The sequence below is a fragment of the Cutaneotrichosporon cavernicola genome (genome assembly GCF_030864355.1).
Source record: "Cutaneotrichosporon cavernicola HIS019 DNA, chromosome: 2".
In the NCBI taxonomy this organism is placed as follows: Eukaryota; Fungi; Basidiomycota; class Tremellomycetes; order Trichosporonales; family Trichosporonaceae; genus Cutaneotrichosporon; species Cutaneotrichosporon cavernicola.
In genome coordinates this window covers 721,604-739,664 of record NC_083394.1, presented here as the reverse complement: position 1 = coordinate 739,664, position 18,061 = coordinate 721,604, and the positions used below count along the sequence as shown (strand labels likewise).

General features: G+C 56.7%; 4 protein-coding genes across 4 annotated transcripts; 1 reads left to right on the top strand and 3 right to left on the bottom strand.

Moving 5' to 3' along the window:
* Positions 1-246: 246 nt before the first annotated feature.
* Positions 247-1,514, bottom strand: CcaverHIS019_0202940 (uncharacterized protein; the record flags this gene model as incomplete). The annotated part of the gene is made up of 2 exons (XM_060597290.1): positions 247-1,359; positions 1,506-1,514. 2 exons carry the CDS (start codon positions 1,512-1,514, stop codon positions 247-249), a joined length of 1,122 nt encoding a protein of 373 aa, XP_060454198.1.
* Positions 1,515-3,965: 2,451 nt separating this feature from the next.
* CcaverHIS019_0202930 (uncharacterized protein) lies at positions 3,966-7,734 on the bottom strand (the record flags this gene model as incomplete). The annotated part of the gene is made up of 11 exons (XM_060597288.1): positions 3,966-4,398; positions 4,442-4,650; positions 4,686-5,108; positions 5,144-5,453; positions 5,490-5,691; positions 5,725-5,938; positions 5,978-5,997; positions 6,048-6,090; positions 6,145-7,528; positions 7,566-7,608; positions 7,677-7,734. The coding sequence occupies 11 exons, from the start codon at positions 7,732-7,734 to the stop codon at positions 3,966-3,968; spliced, it is 3,339 nt and encodes a 1,112-aa protein (XP_060454197.1).
* A 4,118-nt stretch (positions 7,735-11,852) lies between these two features.
* CcaverHIS019_0202920 (uncharacterized protein) lies at positions 11,853-13,877 on the bottom strand (the record flags this gene model as incomplete). The annotated part of the gene is made up of 9 exons (XM_060597287.1): positions 11,853-12,313; positions 12,345-12,950; positions 12,988-13,192; positions 13,252-13,294; positions 13,345-13,390; positions 13,426-13,530; positions 13,562-13,610; positions 13,646-13,718; positions 13,750-13,877. 9 exons carry the CDS (start codon positions 13,875-13,877, stop codon positions 11,853-11,855), a joined length of 1,716 nt encoding a protein of 571 aa, XP_060454196.1.
* An 813-nt stretch (positions 13,878-14,690) lies between these two features.
* CcaverHIS019_0202910 (uncharacterized protein) lies at positions 14,691-17,545 on the top strand (the record flags this gene model as incomplete). The annotated part of the gene is made up of 6 exons (XM_060597286.1): positions 14,691-14,771; positions 14,840-15,149; positions 15,187-15,495; positions 15,546-15,561; positions 15,611-15,956; positions 15,992-17,545. 6 exons carry the CDS (start codon positions 14,691-14,693, stop codon positions 17,543-17,545), a joined length of 2,616 nt encoding a protein of 871 aa, XP_060454195.1.
* Between the last annotated feature and the right edge of the window lie 516 nt (positions 17,546-18,061).

The window sequence follows — 18,061 nt, the reverse complement described above, 5'->3', positions numbered from 1 at the left end:
GTAGCCACCAGGTCTACCTCTACCAACCACCGGCACGGTGCATATGCAGTATATGTATGGTGTGTTACAACAGCGCATTGTGAATTTGCGAACTTGCGACTCGGGTGCGTCGTGAGATGTGTTGTGAAAATGGCGATTATGAAGTGACACTTTTGACATTTTGGCATTTTGACAAATGACAGTCGGACAGTTTGGGAAGGTGACGGCGCAATGGTTTACAATGCTCCGCGCTGGCGTCGCTGCCGCTCAGTAATCACCCATGCCCTGGGGCCGGAGGACGCGGTGGTTGCGTACCTTCTCGGCCTGCGCCGCGTGCTTCTTCTTCTTCTTCGCGAGGGTCATGCTAACTAGTTCCGTCTTTTCGAGCTTTTTGCGAAGTTCATCGCTGTCGAGACCAAGGACGTCCTGTGCTGTCCCGAGCGAGATACCAGCCAACACGAGTTGGGGTTCATTGGTGCCGAGGAGACGTTCGAGAACAGGCTCAAAGGTGGCCGTGTCGCCGCGCTCGTCGACTTCGACAACTAAGGGTGTGGGGACAATTACCCACTCCTCAAGAGCGCGCACGAGCTCCTGGTGCCATGGGTCGCGCATCCGGCCGAACAACACGAGCGGGTGTTGCGCAATGACCTCGTCCTTGAGGAACTCGAGGTCGTTTGCCGCCCCAGGAGCGGCGGGATCAAAGCCGACGAGGACGTCCATGTCAATCGTCTCGGATGGGTCGACCGACGGGGGGAGCGAGTTACCCGTTGCCGCCGTGATGAATGCGATCAAGGCCAGCAGCTCGTCGCGAGGAGTCTCGAAGACCAATGCGTCAGCCGAGGGAGGAGGAGGTGGTGGGCGGTGGATGATGACTTCGGGCTCATCGTTGATGCCGTACAGGTCGTAGTTGCGGCGGAAAGCGGCGGGTGCCGCAAATTGAGGGATGGGTGGTGCGGCGACCGAGCGCGAGATGAAGATGAGCATGATGGCCACCAGCGAGGTCGCGGCGAGGAGGATGGGGCGGACGCGACGGGGAACACGGACCCACACGCCGCTCAGAGGGCCGCCCTTGACAGCGCGAAGCAGGTCGCTGGCCGTGTTCTTGTTGCGCGTCATGTAGGCCGTCGAGACATTGGTGGAGAAACCGAGACCGAGACCAACGTGTCCCGACTGCCGCGGGATATCCTCTGGGTTTAGGGGCCCGCCTTCGGCGTGGTTGTATTCTTCAGAGACAGTGAGTGGAGCGGGAGCGGGGCACGACGACATTGTGTCTTTGCTAGAGGCGGCGAACTGGTCCTTGAACTGTGGGGGAGTGAGGGGTGGTGAGTCGGGGAGTGCGACCTGTCGCCGAGGCTCGAGGAGGCTGTCGATCTGTGGGCGCTGGGAAAGAGAAGGAGACATAGAGACAGGCGGTGCGAGATGGAGGCGGTGGAGGAAGTGGACGAGATGCAAGTGAGCCATGTGCAGACCGTTTAGATTGGGTGTCAGCACGGACCATCAGACATTTTCATGACCTGGTGACTTACAGAGGTCATGATAGTTAGATCCAGATCTGGTGACTTGGTGACGCAAATAGCAATGACTATGACTGAGGAGTGAGCTGGTGTCGGTGGAATGTAGCGCTGTGTGAGAGAGGAGAGAATGAAGCGATCATAGCAACGTTTATTCTTAGTTGTCCTTTTATGACACTGCAACGACGAGGATCCGATTGAGGGAGGAGTTTGGGTCTCAAGGGACAAGGAAGGGGTTGTGTCCCGCCCCACTTGCACTCGCACTCGCACTCGCCCCGTTCAAGTTGATTGACAAACTGACAAGAAGAAGCAGAATGGGCACTCACCAGAACGGGGAAGAGGGGTAAGACTCAGGGTCGCTTCGCGCCAGTTTGAATTGTTTCAGCTATAAGCTCTTTGACGTAGATCGGCGCGGTGCTACTATAATTGACGTCGATGTCGGCGTCCTTGGTAGCGAAGAGTATAGATCAAGTGGTGAGTGTGAGAATGCGTAGTGTAGAGTAGAAATGACAACGCAATGGGCTAGCGGTAGTTTTTAAGTGTGACGAGTGGAGAGAGTCAACGGGACAAGGGGATAGGGGAGAGGGGTGGTTGCGGGCACTGGCGGGAAGGTGATTGTGGCCCCCTCAACCCTATCCCAGAACTGCAACCTACAACTAAACTAAACCATGTGCCTGTCATACTGTCGAGCATGCTACAACTTCTCTCCCTCCATATCCTCCATACCGTAACTTGCATACACCCAAATCCATAGCGTTAGGTACAGTAAATGCCCAGTTGAAGAACGACAAAACTAACAGGGTCAAGGCGCCTTGCCGTGTAACGAGGCAATGCCGGGATACAGGGATGGGTCCGCACGTCTGGGTCTTTGGTCGACCGTTTTAGCCATGCCAGCCACCATGTTCCGCCGTCTTGCATCACCTCCTCTTGGGTGGGATCTGGTTACCTGCATGCATGCCTAATACCTGAATAACAGCTGAGCGGCATGAGCCTCCATGACACTCCATCTCTGGGCCCTTGACCCGCAGACCCGCAGGCCTGCGGGCCCTTAGATTGACGCCATCGCGTCCCGCTCCGCCGCTCTCCCTATCTTACGGAACCCGATAAGACCCAAACGATTCAGTGTGGATCGAAACGATCGGGCCATGTACTGCGTCTTATACTGTAAACTATAATCTGTTAGTCCCCCCTCGTTGCCTCATCATGAAAGAGGTTCTCGAGTACCAATTCGTCCTCCTCGCCGAAAAGATAAGCATAAACGTGAAACGAGGCACGGCACACTGGGCTCAGCAACTTTGTTCTATTAAACTCTATCTCTGGTGGGCCTCGGCCGCTTCCCACGTCGCACAGATTCGACTTCAGGCTCAGTACTCGGTTACCCTCTCAAGCTCATGGGACGGAAGTTCCGGTCCCTGTAGACATTTCCAGACAGGCGCAGATCTGCTCTTCATGCCGTCATCTTGCTTCTTGCAACATCTGAAAGGGTGTTACTCTTCACAGAGCGACAATTCCAAGCAAGGCACACGCCCACGCGGGAATATCCATAATCACACGTCATTATCTGGGATGGATGTGGCCACGGTTGGAGAACAGTCGCACACTGAAAGGTTTCTTGTTCCGCTATTCCCGCCCGTACCCCAGCAGACACCGCCGCTGTTCGAGACAACTCTACCGCCATCTCCGTATCCCATCACCCATCTCTGGAGCCATCTCGAACTTGCCTCCTCATGACATCGACGTCCTTGGGGCAGTGCGCACATATGTGATGTGCCACGCGAGCAAATATCCGGAGCTTATGCATACCCTAGGCTTAGGGTGGTGAGGATGGAACGCAAACAACACTTAGGGTTAGCATTCGGGGATCCAGCCCAGCATGCCCGCATCGTTTATAATTAGACCTCGGGCTCAGGCTCCTTGGGTTCGGGGTTCGGGGTGGTGGTATTCATGGCTCGGCCTCGGGCGCTCGGATGAGCCGGGTTCAGTTGGGCCGGGCATACCGAGAGTGTCCCGGTCGGCCCGTTGGCGAGAGTTCAAGTAGAGAATCCAGTCGGTTAGTCGCTCGATCAGTGTTGGGGGTTGAATGCCGAGTCAAGACATGTAAGACAGACAGGGATAAACGACATGCCACACAAGTGGTAATGAGCTATAATGAGTAGAGCACGGGACGGTCCCTGATCTAGCAGCCTAGCTGGTGGGCAATTGGGCAATCTGCTGAATTCGTCTGTGGCACTTCGGGTGGCGCAGTGGCACTTCATAGCAACATGCGTGTGAGGGTCACTTGATGTACCAGTGCAACCCATACCTCCACTGAGTAGAGTTGTACATTCGCCATCTATTTTGGTTCCCATCGTACAGGCTACACAGGAATACATGATACAGCACAGCGGGCACTCACCGACCAATCCAGAACTTGTTCGTTCTTCTGAATCTCTCTCTCCCTCCCCCTCTCCCCCCTCGTATTCTCAGTTTGTCATATCACGCATCAGACATGTCCTTCACAAGCGTCTCGATGAAACTCTCGAGGTCAGCCTGGAGCTTGGCGTCTGTGAAGTCGGTCAAGTCCACCAATTCAGAAGTGAGCGGCACAGTCGCCGAGGATCGTGGAGCGCCAAGTGCAGTCCACCCGGCAGCCGTCGCCGAGCCAATTCCCTCCGACGAGCCAAACGTGAAGTCATCATGTATAGGATCAACAGGATGCACCGCCGTGCCCGTCGAGGTGGACGGCCGCGCCGCAGGCCGGGAGTTGCTGCCGGTGGATGGCGTTGGATCGCCGGTCCGTTGCCCTGGGAACGACGAATTGCGCTCAGACGGCTGGTACTCGAAGTTGCCGCGACTGTAGTTGTACGCGTCCTGCTGCTTGGTGGCGTACTGCCCGGCATTCATGCTGCCCAGCACCTTCGGGACAGAGCTGACAGTCAGCTTGACATTCTCGCCGAAGATCAGATACTCACGTTGGCGGCCAGAACTCGAGGACAGCGTCGAGTGCCTGCGAGTCGCGACGGCCATCCGAATCTCGCCGAGCTGCCTGCCGAGCTGCGTCTTCTGACATATTTTGCGCTTTGAAGGCGTACGATAGCAATGTCTCTTGGGTCGGGGTCATCCGAACCATGTTCATCTTGATCTTCAAGAGAACAGGAGATACATCGGCCCATGCCCAGCCCTACATGTCAGTGCTGCCCGACTTCTACTACTTACCAGTTGGTGCAAAGCTTTCACACACTTCTCGACCTCTGCCTGCTTGTTCTCCCACGTCCAGTCAACACCGCCGCGAGTATGGTTCGGATACCCCTGCTCGTTGGTTGGCACCTCCGAGAGGAACTGGGCCACGGCGAGCAACACGCGAGCAAGCATCGAGGCACCCTGCATGAAGCCCGTTGGAAGGAGCGTGTCGAACATTGGGGCCTGTGCACGCGCGTTGGCGAGAAGGATGTCGATGCTCTGAGCATGAAGTTCGTTCAAGGCCGACACACGAGTTCCCTCTGGCTGCGCCTGCAGCGGGACGGTGGAATCATACACGTACGCCTCATGGAGGCGCTTGCGGAAGTCGAGCAGCTGCTGGATAACTTGCTGCATGATCAGGAGGATGTAGGTGGCAGCAAGACGAAGACTGCAGAATTGCTGCAATGTTAGCTACGGACATTGAAGAAACCCACATGCACCGGCGAGAAGCCGAGAATATCCTCTTTGGCGATGGAGAGAACGTCCTCGACCTTCGAGTTGATGTCCTGGTACAGGTCTCGCACATTTCTCCAAATGACACGGGCGTCGCTACAAAACTCATCGACATCGACACGTCCAGGTCGCTTGCTGGGTAGGCAGAGCTTGTACGCGACCATGCGGGTAATAGTGGACACTCGATGAAAATGGCCCATAAAAAAAGAAATAGAATCGAAGGTGGACGGCATGTGCCTCGGGTCGATGGCATCGAGCCAGGCAAGCGATGCCTTGACTTCCTCTTCTGGGCTAATTTGTTAGCAACGGCAGAGGAAGAGGCCTTACACAACAGGTGTGGAGCAAGTTCCCGCGGCCCAGAAAGAATCGGCAATAAATACAGTCCACCACAGACGTCGCAGCTTGATCCGCTGTTCTTGCTGGGTCTCTGGGCCGTCATCCTTGACAATAGGGATGCTGCCTTCAGGTACCCAGCAACCGTCAAGCCGGCGAAGTTGCTGAACCAGTATGGTATGAAGCATCTCGCCTACTGTTAGCATTAGCTCCTGTTGGCGGGACCCACTTTCCATTAGATGTTCTGGAGCCTCGGGGTTGTGATCTGTCATGTGCTGAAGTTGCGTGAACAGTGCAAGGGCCTGTACGCCTGTCAAACTTGGTTTACGAAGAATTCCATGTTGGTCAATGAGCTTGCGAGCGCGCTCCACGAGTGCAAAGCACACACGTAGGCGCTTCTGTCCATAATGCGATTGATCTACAATTAATGAACCACTGTGGTCCTATAGTTAGCGTGAGAAACACAACACCTTAAAGCTCACGGATTCTGTCGCGAGAATTACTGCTGTTAGCTTCAATTCGCGCAAACTCAGCGAAACGGTGCCAACTCACATTTTGGACCTGTATGCTGTTCATTGGGATTCATACCCAGAACCTGGACTGTCAGCAACCGCGTTCATCACTGGGCCAACTCTGTGGGCCAACTCACGACCGGGTGGTCTGAGAATCGGGCCGCCCAGGCCTCAATCACCGCGCACAAGACTTCCTGTGCGGGGCTCATGCGGTCAGAACGCTCACCAGCTTGTTTCCACAACCTGTAGAATGTCTCTGGGCTGATTGCAGGGAGCGTCAAATGGACTGACGAGAAATAGACCTTGACCAGCTCACGGCTGAGTTCGGAGCCAAGAGCGCGGCTTGCAAGCTCGTCGCCAACGCTGTTGCTGCGGCTCCAGCGGATAATCTTGTCCTCCTTGTCCTTGGATTTGGCCCAGAGCGCCCAAGGGCCCGTCTCAGCATTGTCCCCGTAGTCGCGTACAATCTGTCCGTAGGTGCGCACAAGGTCTAGGACGTCGTCATCGGCGTGGTGGCGCTTCTTGCCTACAATCTGGGAAGGGCCAATCGAGGCCGAGCGTTTCGTCGGCAGTGATGGAGTCGGATAAACCGAAGTCACAGCTGGGAGGCCAACGGATGAGGAAGGTAACTGTGCTGGCGGGGGGACCGGGGAATTGTCACCCGAGGACAAGATCCGAAAAGGGTGGTCACTGCGTGTGTCCAAGTTTCCGTCGGAGACCAGTGATGGGAAAGCTGAAGGGTCTTTCGCGCCTGAGGCACCATCGAGCGTACTACCAAGGGACAACGGAGGAGGGTCGGGCAAGGTGGGTACAGCGGGCACAGAGTCTGCAGATGAGACGTACAATGATGGGGGAGCGGCGTACAACAATGCTTGCGCCGGTGGATAAGGGGCGTTGGCACCAGGTGATAACATGAAGGTGTCAAACATCTGTGGCTCACCGGGCGCCTGGGCGGTCATATCAAACATGCCGCCAGCGAAGGGAGTGCCGTATGGGGTGCTGACAGCGTTACTGGACCACTCTGTCGACCAAGCCGGCCCGAGTTCGCAGGTACTTCCTGTGGGTGATGTACCCTGATTGAGTAGATCGGTTCCAGAGTACGGGTACTGAATGGTGGTGAAGAGGAAACCGGTGTTGGCAAGGTCGACGGTTGTGGGGACGTCTGTCAAGTCGTAGGACGACGAGGACGCACTGGATGCCGACGTTCGGGCGGTGGCTACCGAGTCGTGGCGGATTGGCGGGGGCTGAGGGCCAGTGTACGTGAGTGAAGGCGTTGTGGGTGCAGAAGGACCTGTCAAGGTTGTGAACAAGCCTTCACTGCCATACATCTTCTTGGCCTCCTCGATACGCTTGCCTCCCTTGTTGGGCTTGGACGGGTTGACAATCTGATTGGTAGTGCATCGAATGCCTTTGGAGATACAGTTGGAGCACGACACGTCGGGGTTCTGACGAACGAGGACTGGAAGGGGCGGCATGACGCGTGTCGAGTCGGCCGGAGTGAGGAGTGCAAGCATGTCGCACCTTGAGGCGTCAGATCAGGGGAATGATTGCGACCTACTTGACACGACGCAGACGACACGAGTCGCAAGCAACATTCTGGCCTGGGTGGAGGTCAACACCGCCTTGTCAGGGAGTGGAGGAACAAGACACCGTATCGACATTCACTCACGACGCTTCTTCTTCTCCGGAGCGTTACCCACCTGTCCATGCTTTGGACTGGGTGGCATGGCGATGGAGAGATGTTGATAAGGAGGTAATAGATCGGTGTCGAAGAGGGGGGTGTGAGGTGGCGAGGGTGATTTGAGTGACTTGTTAGGTAGTGAGGTATGTGGGGGTGGGGAAGGTGACGAGGTGAAAGTGACGAGGTGACAAGACAAGGGAAGGGTAAGTGGGCTGTGGGGATGGCGAGTTGATATCTTTTGTAACTCGAGGTTGTCGTGGAGGACAGGCTGAGATAGGTTACGAGGTGGTGCGGCAAAGCGGAACTATGGGTGCGGAAACTGGTAAATGGATGAGATATGTACTGAAATCGGAGGGCGTCGGTAAGGGCGTAACAGCTGTGTAGACACCACGAGGTCTATTCTCTCCCTATCTGACTCGAGCTGACTCTTCTGCCTCGGCGCTGCACTGCTCAATAACAGTTGGCCGAGGGGGTGGTATTGTAGAGTGAATCGGCCAAACAAGGATCTTGATCAGTGTTCAGGTACCCTAGCTTGGCCGATGACCGTTTCTTGGCTCGTCTCAGATATTCTGCCTTCCACTTGGCATTATCGGTTTATCGGTATTGAGATGACCCAAGGGACCCATGTGCTACATGTGCTACCATCCACAGCTTGTCGTCATTCGCATCTCATTCAACTATCACCAACCCCTAGACTTTCTACCTTTGCTGCGTTTCCGCCCTTCTCAAAGGATCGTCATAATAACCCCACCTTGCTGGAGCCAGGGGTGTGCCAGGGCCCAGGGCCAGGCGCAACACCAGAAGAATGTTTATTTAGAAGAACAGACATACTCCAATTTTACTCGGAGCCTATGCAAGGGAGAAGGTGTTTAGCAATAAACCAGAGAGCTAGACAAGCTCCAAGGATCTAAGGGAATCAATGGAATCCAAAGGGAAATCAATGGCCGCTGATACAGGTAGATTGCTTGCTGACACACCACACCCATTACACTTATGACCTCTGGGCCTCCAGGGGCGTGCCGTCATCTCGGATCCGTTCTGACTTGCACAGATACCGGCCTACTTTTGAGTAGGAACACCAAAGGTACCCGTTGCACTTGCGGCCCCGTTCGTCTCCGCACCACCGTTCTCTCCGTTCCTTTGCTGTACCGCCATCTTGTAGACCGCTACCCCTCCTAATCCCTCCGCAAGCTGCCATATCGGTCAGTTCACTCGAGTCTATCGGATCAAACTCGGGGGCATGCGCAGCACATGGTGCGAGGATCGCCGCTGCTCGGCCCGCCTGGCCAACTTGCGCCCCTGATCTACCCGATCTGCTGGATTGGAGACATTGCCATGGTTCCATGGACATATTTGGTACGAATTGGTGCACCGCCACTTTCAGTCAGAGGCCCCAGAAAGAAGTATACCGTGTGGAGAGCCGAGCCGTCTGAGAGAAGACTGTGCGTCGTGCTTTGCGGTACAATTCAGCCGCCTGCGGATCATAGTGACAATGGCGCACGACAGCAAGTAAGGTATGTTCCCTGCAGGTCCGCCATCTGCCATGCCGCCAAGCCGCCATGCCGCAATGTCGCCATACCAACACCGATAGATTCTGGGCCGTTGTCCTCGACATTGGCTCTCTGGGGGACGCTGGCGGACAAGGTTGACCGGACGGGCGACGACGGCGCCCGGGTGGCGTCCCCGTGTGGCAAGGTTGCCAGGGCCGACTGGAGAATGGACCTGGACGGAGATCTAGGCCACATGCACACAGGCACAAGCTAAAGGATGTCCCGGATGGTCCAGGGCATCAGTCAGCTGTGGAATGAACGTTCCATAAATCCAGTCAACCTTGTTCGCTCTCACCCTCTGTGATCTGTGATCATCTGCTCCTCTGATTGCTCGGCTGGCACACTCAGGGCTTCCGAAACACACCCTCCAGTTAGATCCAGCTAATCCAGCTTCCACGTCGATGACATGTAGCGATTCGAGGGCGTGCCTGGCGTGGTGACTAAGCCCAAATTCAAGCCGGGAATGTTTGGACGGCTGCACGCATACGCGTCGTCAGCTATCTCGGATATGCCGAGGATGCATACAACGCACGACAACGCTTACAATAGCCTATAGTGAAACGGTCACATGCCGCAAAAGTGCCCGTGTGCAGTTGCAAAGAGCCGATCGGTGAAACCGCCGGCAGAGTCATCTTCTACCGTTTCGGGAGGACGGGGTTTCCGGCCACGCTCTCGCCGAGCGGCCCGACAGAGGAGATGGTAACGTGAGGGAGAGGACCGGGACGGGCTGCGCGGGCGCGAAGCTCGTTCAGTGCGTCGTTGACGGCCGATGTTCGACCAACCCTCAAGCTGGCCGGAGCCACAGCCACACTACGACAGCGGTCTCGCCAACACAAAGAATGGGGCCGCTGTGTCAAGTCGGCACAATGCCCGATAGAGTGTACCATCTCCGCCGCAGAGCCGTGCTGCGCGGAGAATTGGGCATTCCAGCCCCTTCACAACCCAACACCATTCCGCACAGCATGAGACTATCCCCATATCCCCGCCGACCTGAACACCGCCACGCGGGATGACGTCAAGGCATGTATTGGCGTCGGCGATCTCCGGGCCTGGTGCCTGTGTTCGCACTGTAAGATGAGTCAACGTGTGTAACTGGTATTTTTATTTATCTATTTATTCATTCATTCATTCAGTCAGTATGGCCAGACCGAGGGTGAGACCTTAGGTGGGTATGGTTATTTTGTTTCTCTTGACTGCGAAATAACTGCGGAGAACGTTCTCACGATCGAGCCTACGGGTGCAGAAATGTGGCGGGAATGTGGCGTGGCTGGTGATCAATCAATGAATCGGCGGACGACGATCCTCGTCCGCGTCATTCCCATATCCATATGCATGCGGAGTCTTACATATCGTGTGAAATGATCAGCGTGGCGTGGCGTTTCGAGCAGAGGTATGTCTCAGTTTTCGCGGGCGACTGCAGCTCGTCGCGATAACCCAGTCCCAGGTCACATATTAATCTCTCATGCAATCTGCTAGACTCCTCTGGAACTCCCCGTCACTGGTATATATCTCAGCATCACCTCTTTACGCGACAAGTTCTTGGAAACATGTCGTGGGGATCCCAGCGGGTCCGGCAATTCGGAAATCGCGGGGTTCTGGGCAACTCACCATCCTTCATTATCGCACATCGCAATAACGAGATTAAGCTGATCAATATGCCGCTATCGCCTTGCTGCGAGCGTTACCTGACGTTCATTGAAACCAAAGGGGCAAGCCTGAGTGTATCTCTGACATGTGACATCGCTACGCCGCCACACTGCCACATTGTCGCCATGTCACGACAGCCTCGTGACGGGACACAGATACGGTACGGCTGCGTGATGTGCGAAAGTGTGTCTGGAAACCCTCTATAACCTTGGTCACTGTAAGAGATCAGAAGAGAGGAGGCTGAGGATTTCGAATACTCCTTCTCACTCCTGTCTGTTGGATGAGTTCTGATGGAGAGGCGGTACTGAAGGGAATGAGTGAAAACGAAGGAGGAGAGCGGGAGCATTGATCCTGAGAAACGCCATGAGTGCAAAAGTGTGCCAGAACAGGGACAGATGCAAGAGAGATGGGTGGTTGGGGACTGTATACTGAGGAGGGAGATAGAGAGAGAGATAAATAGGGTGAGAGGGTGATAGGGAGACCACACTCCAGACTGAACAGGGAAAGCTGGGTTGGTGACGCCCTGGGAAGGCTGAGCTGCTTGGATGAGGTGGCTTGGATTGGCCGCTAACATTGGAGCATCACTGCCACACCACGACAAGGTTGGTTGGAGAGTCAGGTGAGGGACTGTGAAGATCTGAAGGCTGTACTGGCACGGTTATATGCGTTTCTCCAGCTTTGACGGTGACGTAAAACCATGTGAAGGAGGGTTGTAAGCATCCAGTCGGCCCTTATGTGGCTGCGAAGCTGTCACCGCCACAACGCTCTCTCTGACATTGAACTCGACGTTTCTTTCCCCCCACAGCACATACATCCCCAAACAAAATTGCAAAGGGCACAGGGATCACACAGATGCATGTACAATATCTACGTGGCTGTGTCTGCGCTTCCGCTCGGTTCCTCGTCGCTCAACGTTTCCTTGGTTCGTACTCGTGAAAATGGCTACCGTCCCACGCAAAGTATGAGTCTACGCGTCGTACGCCACCGCACCCTCGATGATCTTCATGAGAGCGAGCACGCGCTCGTCTTCAAACTGGCGACCAACAACCTGCACACCGACAGGCAGGCCCGCCATCTTGGCTGCGTCGTATGCGGGATCGGTGCCGCCATAAACCTTCTTCTCGAGGATCCACGAGCCCGTACTCCCTTCGAGGAAGTTAGCCGGCGCGGCGTCGCGCTCAGCATCGACTCGCGTGACCGGGAGCACGCCGGCCGTGCTGTCGACAATATTGAACATGACGGTGGCGAGGCACAGGGGCGAGAGGTCCTTGGTACGCCCATGCTCAAGGGCCGGGACAGCCTGAGGCGGACAGATCAGGAAATCAAACTTCTCCTCCTGCCACGCGGCGCGGCGGAACGTCTTGATATACTGGTCGCGCTGGTCAACCCAGTGCACGTACTCTTCAATGGTTTTGCGCTTGGACGCGGCTGATGTTAGCCACGAAAATGGGAGACTCACAGAACACGCTCGCGAAAAGGGGGTCTCTGGCGAAGTAGTGCACGAGGTTGTTGACGAGCCATCTAGCGAACGCAGGGAGACGCGGGCCCAGCGTCACGAGGAACATCGCTGGCTCCATCGGATCGCTTCCGATGTTGGACAGGAGCTGCTTGAACCCGTCAAAGCTGAGGAGGGCAACGAAAATCTTTAGCACCTCAGCAACGTTAGGCGGCTGCCACAACACGAGTTCGTGGCCCTCCTTCTCGAGTGCAGCCACGACTTCGCGCACGGCGCGCTGGGCGGCAGGACTAGCTCGGACCACCCCGTCCTCGAGCCAGTATCCGATGCGCATGCGCTTTGGGAGCATGGCCTCGCGCCAAGGGAGTGGCACGACGTTCTCAACCTGCACGTAGTCGTGGTTCTCTATGTTCTCCATGACCGCGTCGATCATGGCCTTGGACGCAAACGTCAGGTCGTCGACGTTGCGTGCCATCGGACCCACGACAGGCTTGATACCCTCGAAGCCCTTCACGACGGGGCGCTGGCCGGCGCCCGGCCAACGGCCCAGGGCGGGCTTGAGGGCCACGCATCCCGAGTAAGCGGCGGGAATGCGCAGCGATCCTCCAACTGCGGTTAGCCGCATTCTCACATGCATATGACGGACTGTCTGAGCCCCATCCCAACGGTGTGCCACGCAGTGTCACGAGCGCCGCCTCACCGCCCGACGACCCACCACACGTCCGCGCGGACGAGTAGGGGTTCGAGGCGGCGCCGAAGATCGGGTTCGAGCTCTCGAACGCGAGTAGCGTCTGCGGGATGTTGGTCTTGCAAAACGGAATGCCGCCCTGTGCGCGGCAGAGCTTGACGAGCTGGCAGTTAGGGACCCGGGTATATGGGCCGGTGGGTGGAGGAAGCGGGGACTCCTCACCGTGCCCTCCTTGTCAGGATCAGTGGTGGGCTGGAAGCAGTGTCTGAGGGTGTCAGTTGGGCGTGAGTGTAGATAAGACTGAAGTGAACGTACGGAGTGCAGCCCAGTGACGTGTCCACTCCCACGATGTTGTATGTGTCTGCGTGAGCATGGACAGGCTCGTGAGAAACACACCCTTGAAGGAAGAGGGAAGGCCCCAGAACGCCCCCTTGGGCTCCTCGCCGGCCGCTCGCGCGGCGTCCTTGGCACGAGCCTCCTCAAGGCCTTTGTGGAACATTACTGCGTAAGTCACGATCGTGTGAGTACACACCCTCCGTGAGACAGTTGGTCTTGCGGTGCGCGGCGCAAGCGGAGCGGATCTGCCATCAGCCACTGACTCTCAGGCGGGACGCACGTAGACAGTCATAACACGCTCACAGCTCCATCCTTCCTTGCCAGCCTTGAGGTTGGCCACAATGTCCTGTGGGCTGGGTTCAGCGCTGCGCTGGAAAGGCGCACCTGGTGCCTAGGATGTCGAGGTCCTCCTGTGAAGTGATAGAGGTGCCGAGCTCAGCCTCCATCTCGGCGACGAGGCGCTCGTGCTCCTCAGTCTTGCCGGTTTTTGCCTTGATGGTCGAGGAGTGCATGTTGAGTGAGTGAGTGAGTGATGTGGATGTGGCTCAGGCTCAAAGGAAGGATATTACTTGCAGTCGCGTCCTGGTGCCCCGTGTCCTGTGTTGTACGCGTTTACTTTGTTGATCGACGTCATTGTCGGTACACCCGGGTAAGTCACCAGAGGTGGCCCGGAAGGGATGCAGGTTGGAGAATTGGATGAATTACCTCGGTGTCCGAGGCGGACTCAAACACACGTGTTTGTGGTTCGGTCGTCCTGATGGCCGACGGTCATCAGAAAAGACGTCATAGTGCCTATAGTGTACTCACCATAGTTCCCAATAGTCTAGAGTCCCCAAAGTGAATAGTGACCACTGTCCCTCTGGTCGGAACTAGTGGTGTTTGCACTTGATTTGTTTGCTATCTGGTCAACCTTTGATCACCATTGTCACATTTTCCTTCTGCACCCTTGGACTTACCGACGCCCCGCGTTCCGCACCTCCTCCGCACCAACCCTTCCTTCCCATCTCCTCCACCACTCGCAACACGATTCCAACAACTCTCAATCCGTCACAACAACCCCAACAACTCTAACAACAGCAATTGCCAGACCCTTGGGTCACCTTCACCTCGTTCCGCTGTCCACCGACTCCGTCTAACCCACACTCGAGTCCGGTGGTCTACACAACTGTACAGTTTGCCCAACTTGAACAGGTTGAATCGGGGCGCCGAATTGCCCCACCGGCATCACCACGCGTCGTCAGCGTACACGACTCTCGCCCCTCCAACCAGCCTGCCAACTCTGCGCCCAATCCACCTTGCCCCAATCTCCAACACTCTAATCAACGATGCAAGCGACCCCTCCGTACGATGACATCCTCGAGGATGAAACGTTGGCGCCACTCAAGCGTAACCATGCTTGCCTTCAGGTGAGTCGCGTCACCTCGGCTCCACAACCGGGCCCCGTCATCCCCTGTTTCCCTCGGCTGACGTGTAGTGCAAGCGTCGCAAAGTCAAGTGCGATGGTGTGCGGCCGACGTGTAACCCATGCTTGCGCTCGCATGCACACGCCCTCCGTTCCGCCCAGCGCAACAAGAGCCGGTCGCCGGCACTGGTGTGCACATACGCTGACAACGACGATGTGATCCTCGAGGCCGAGCCAGAGCGGAAACGTGTGAGCTTGGGCTCGGCTTCGACGTCGGCAGCCAAGCTCAAGAAGCAAGCCGTGGGTGGCGGCGAGCGCAACTTCCAGCGTGAGAAGGAGCGCCGTGGCGCTGAGGAGCGTGACACACTGAAGGCGCGCATCGGTGAGCTGATGTCGTCGTCCCAGCAACTGACGGTCAGCGGAGCTCGAGGCACGTCTGGCTGACCTCTCGACCAACGAGATTATCCCAAACGGCTCCTTGAACCGTTCCAAGTCGGAATCGCCAGAGAACATTCCCATGATCGACACCAAGGTGCTGAACGGGAATGCTGCGTGGACCATACCGATGCAGGCCTTCCCTGCGTCGCTTGCGGGTTTCGACTCTCAGCCGTCCACTGCCGCACCCATTCTCAGCATAGAAGCCGGCGAGCCTGGCCTGTTCCAGTCGTTCGACTTCTCCAACCTGCTTATGCTGCCGAACAACTGGCCCAGGAATTTGCCGTCGCCAGGTGAGTCTTGACGACGTTTCGTTTAAGGATCTGCTGCTGACGTAACCCAGCAATTCTGGAACATCTGTACGTAACCTCTCGATCTCAATATCCGCACGGCCCGCTAACGGACCAGCATTGAGACGTTCTTCCAGAGCGAGCCGCAGCTGCCCCGCATGATTCACCGCGCAACCCTCCTCTCCCGCATCCGGCTGGCACCCAACCACCCCGATTTCCCTGCCCCCGAGCTGCTCCATGCGATCTGCGCTGCGGCCGCTCCGCACACTGCCTGTGTCAACACCCTCAATCCGCTGGACATCGACGACATTCGCCGCGCGCATATTGAATCCGGGATGGACCTGGAGACGGCGAGTGACTTTGCGACGGCCCAGTGCGAGGCCGCCGAGCGCTGTATACGCTACAAGACACTTGTCAGTGGCATGCTCCATGGCCAGCCGCTGTTCGACGTTGTCCGGGCACATGTGAGCGGAAGACCTTGTTCTCGAGCTCACGCCAGATCATTCTGAGCCAAATCTACCTCAATGCCGGCCTGGCTCTGCGCGGCTGGATGACCGGGGCCCTCGCCGGTCGCATCATCAAGGCGCTCGAGATCTCCACCCGGAATCTGCGCAAGGCAGACAAGCCTCCCCTCATGGATGCCCCCGAGAGTGACCGCGAACGCGAGGAGCGCGTCGCAACCGTATGGATAGCATATATTCTCGAGGCGAGCTTCGCGAGCAACGCATGCTGGGCATCCAGCCTCACTCTTGACGAAATCTTCATTCGCTTGCCGACAAGCAGTAACGAGTGGAACCAGCGCGTCGACCAAACTGGATACATGAAGGAGAACCCGCAGACCGCGCACGACCCCAACGTACTTGTCTACCACCCTGTTCCCGATCCCTTCGTTCTTGTTGTCAAGTCGTCCTTGCTCCTCGGCCGTATTGCGAGCTGGGTGTACGATTGGAACCAGCGTGTCGTCCAACCAGGTGACGCGTACGAGGGCATGAAGCTGCCAGCGTTCCTCAAGCTAGTCAATGATATTGATGCGTTCCAATCGCACCTTCCACCCGAGCTCAAGAATGTCTACCGTCTCATCGACTCGGGCAACATGGGCCAATTCACTGCCGACCTGTTGAGTGTCCACGTTTTCCCGAACCTCGCTCTCATGCTCCTCCACGAGCCATTCATGGAGTGGGGCAACGAGGAGGGACCGAACATGGGGGCGATTGCGGCAGTCCAAAACGCTTTTGAGCGGATTATGGGCATCGTGCACCTCGTCCCTTCCCAACTGGACATTACGATGTTGTTCACCCCAATGCTGGCGTTCTCGCTGTTCTCCGTTGGGCGGATCGTTAGCAAGTTTGCCTGCCGCGCAAGTAAGAGTGAACAATACGCGCTCGCTATGCGCTGGCGCGCGGACCTCATTAGCATCAACGGCCTGCTCGGCCGCTACGCCGAGAAGCATGCGCTCGGTATCCACCTCCAAGTCTTCATTGCTTCGCATGTCAAGATGCACGAGGAGGGTCGCCAGGATATGATGAGCATGAAGGAGATTTGCCTTGCCGACGTTAAGGGATCTATCCCAAGCGCTTCAGCCAGCGTCAAGACTCCGGGCACCAACTCGGACACGGACATGGGAACGCGATCTTCGGAGGCCTCTGTCTCTGGTACGGCTACGACGTCTCCGTCGGTGCCCACTTCCCTGGGGCGGACACCTGAAAGCATAGACGCGATGGATGCGGCAACCTACTCATCTGGCAGCGCCAGTACGACACACCTCACTCCCGACTATCTCCAGCCACAAAACATGCAGCAAACCCTCGGGAGACAAGATGGCGGAGGCTATGATCCATCCGTCTTCGAGTTCTTCGATCAGACGGCGGCTGCGCAAGCCCAGGCGGCGATGTGTGACATGACAACCAAGATGCCTGACGGCCCACAGAGTCCGCTCTCGGAGCTGCTCGCCGGCCTAAACGCCAACAACATGGGCCCAGGTGGCACACCGAATGGCTTTGTGAATCTTATGGGAGATATTCCAGGGTGGAACTACAACCAGTTTGCGAACTAGAGCTCGACTGTAGATTTAGGGTTGATTGGAGTGTATCGCGTTCTCGCAGTATTTTGTAACTGTAGCTAGGGATGTTGGAATGCAGACCGCTCAACAGCAGGTTAATTTGGGAACATGCTCTTACGATCGAGCATATCGCAGCGGCTGTGCAGAGGCGCTCCGAGCCGACCTCAGAACCGAGAGCACCGCCTCCCTTACGGATGCCGGGTCCGCGCCGACACCGCGTCAGCGCAGGCAGAGCGTCGCTATTGGGGACGTATACTTGTCGCACTACACGTGCATCCCATCTGCTCTCTACCAAGCCTGTTGCCAAGACCGTCCGTGTCTCCCTCGTACCGTCCAGCGCTTAGACTATCCCTCCTACTGTGGACGCCGCAGTATCTGATCATCGCTAGGATTCCTGTTCCGAGGGGATCCGAGGGGATCCAGCGTCCACCACGTCTCCACCCCAGAGTATGCCAGCTGACGCCGTGCCGAGCGTCCATTTCCGAGGATGGCCGAGTAGGATGGGCTGCC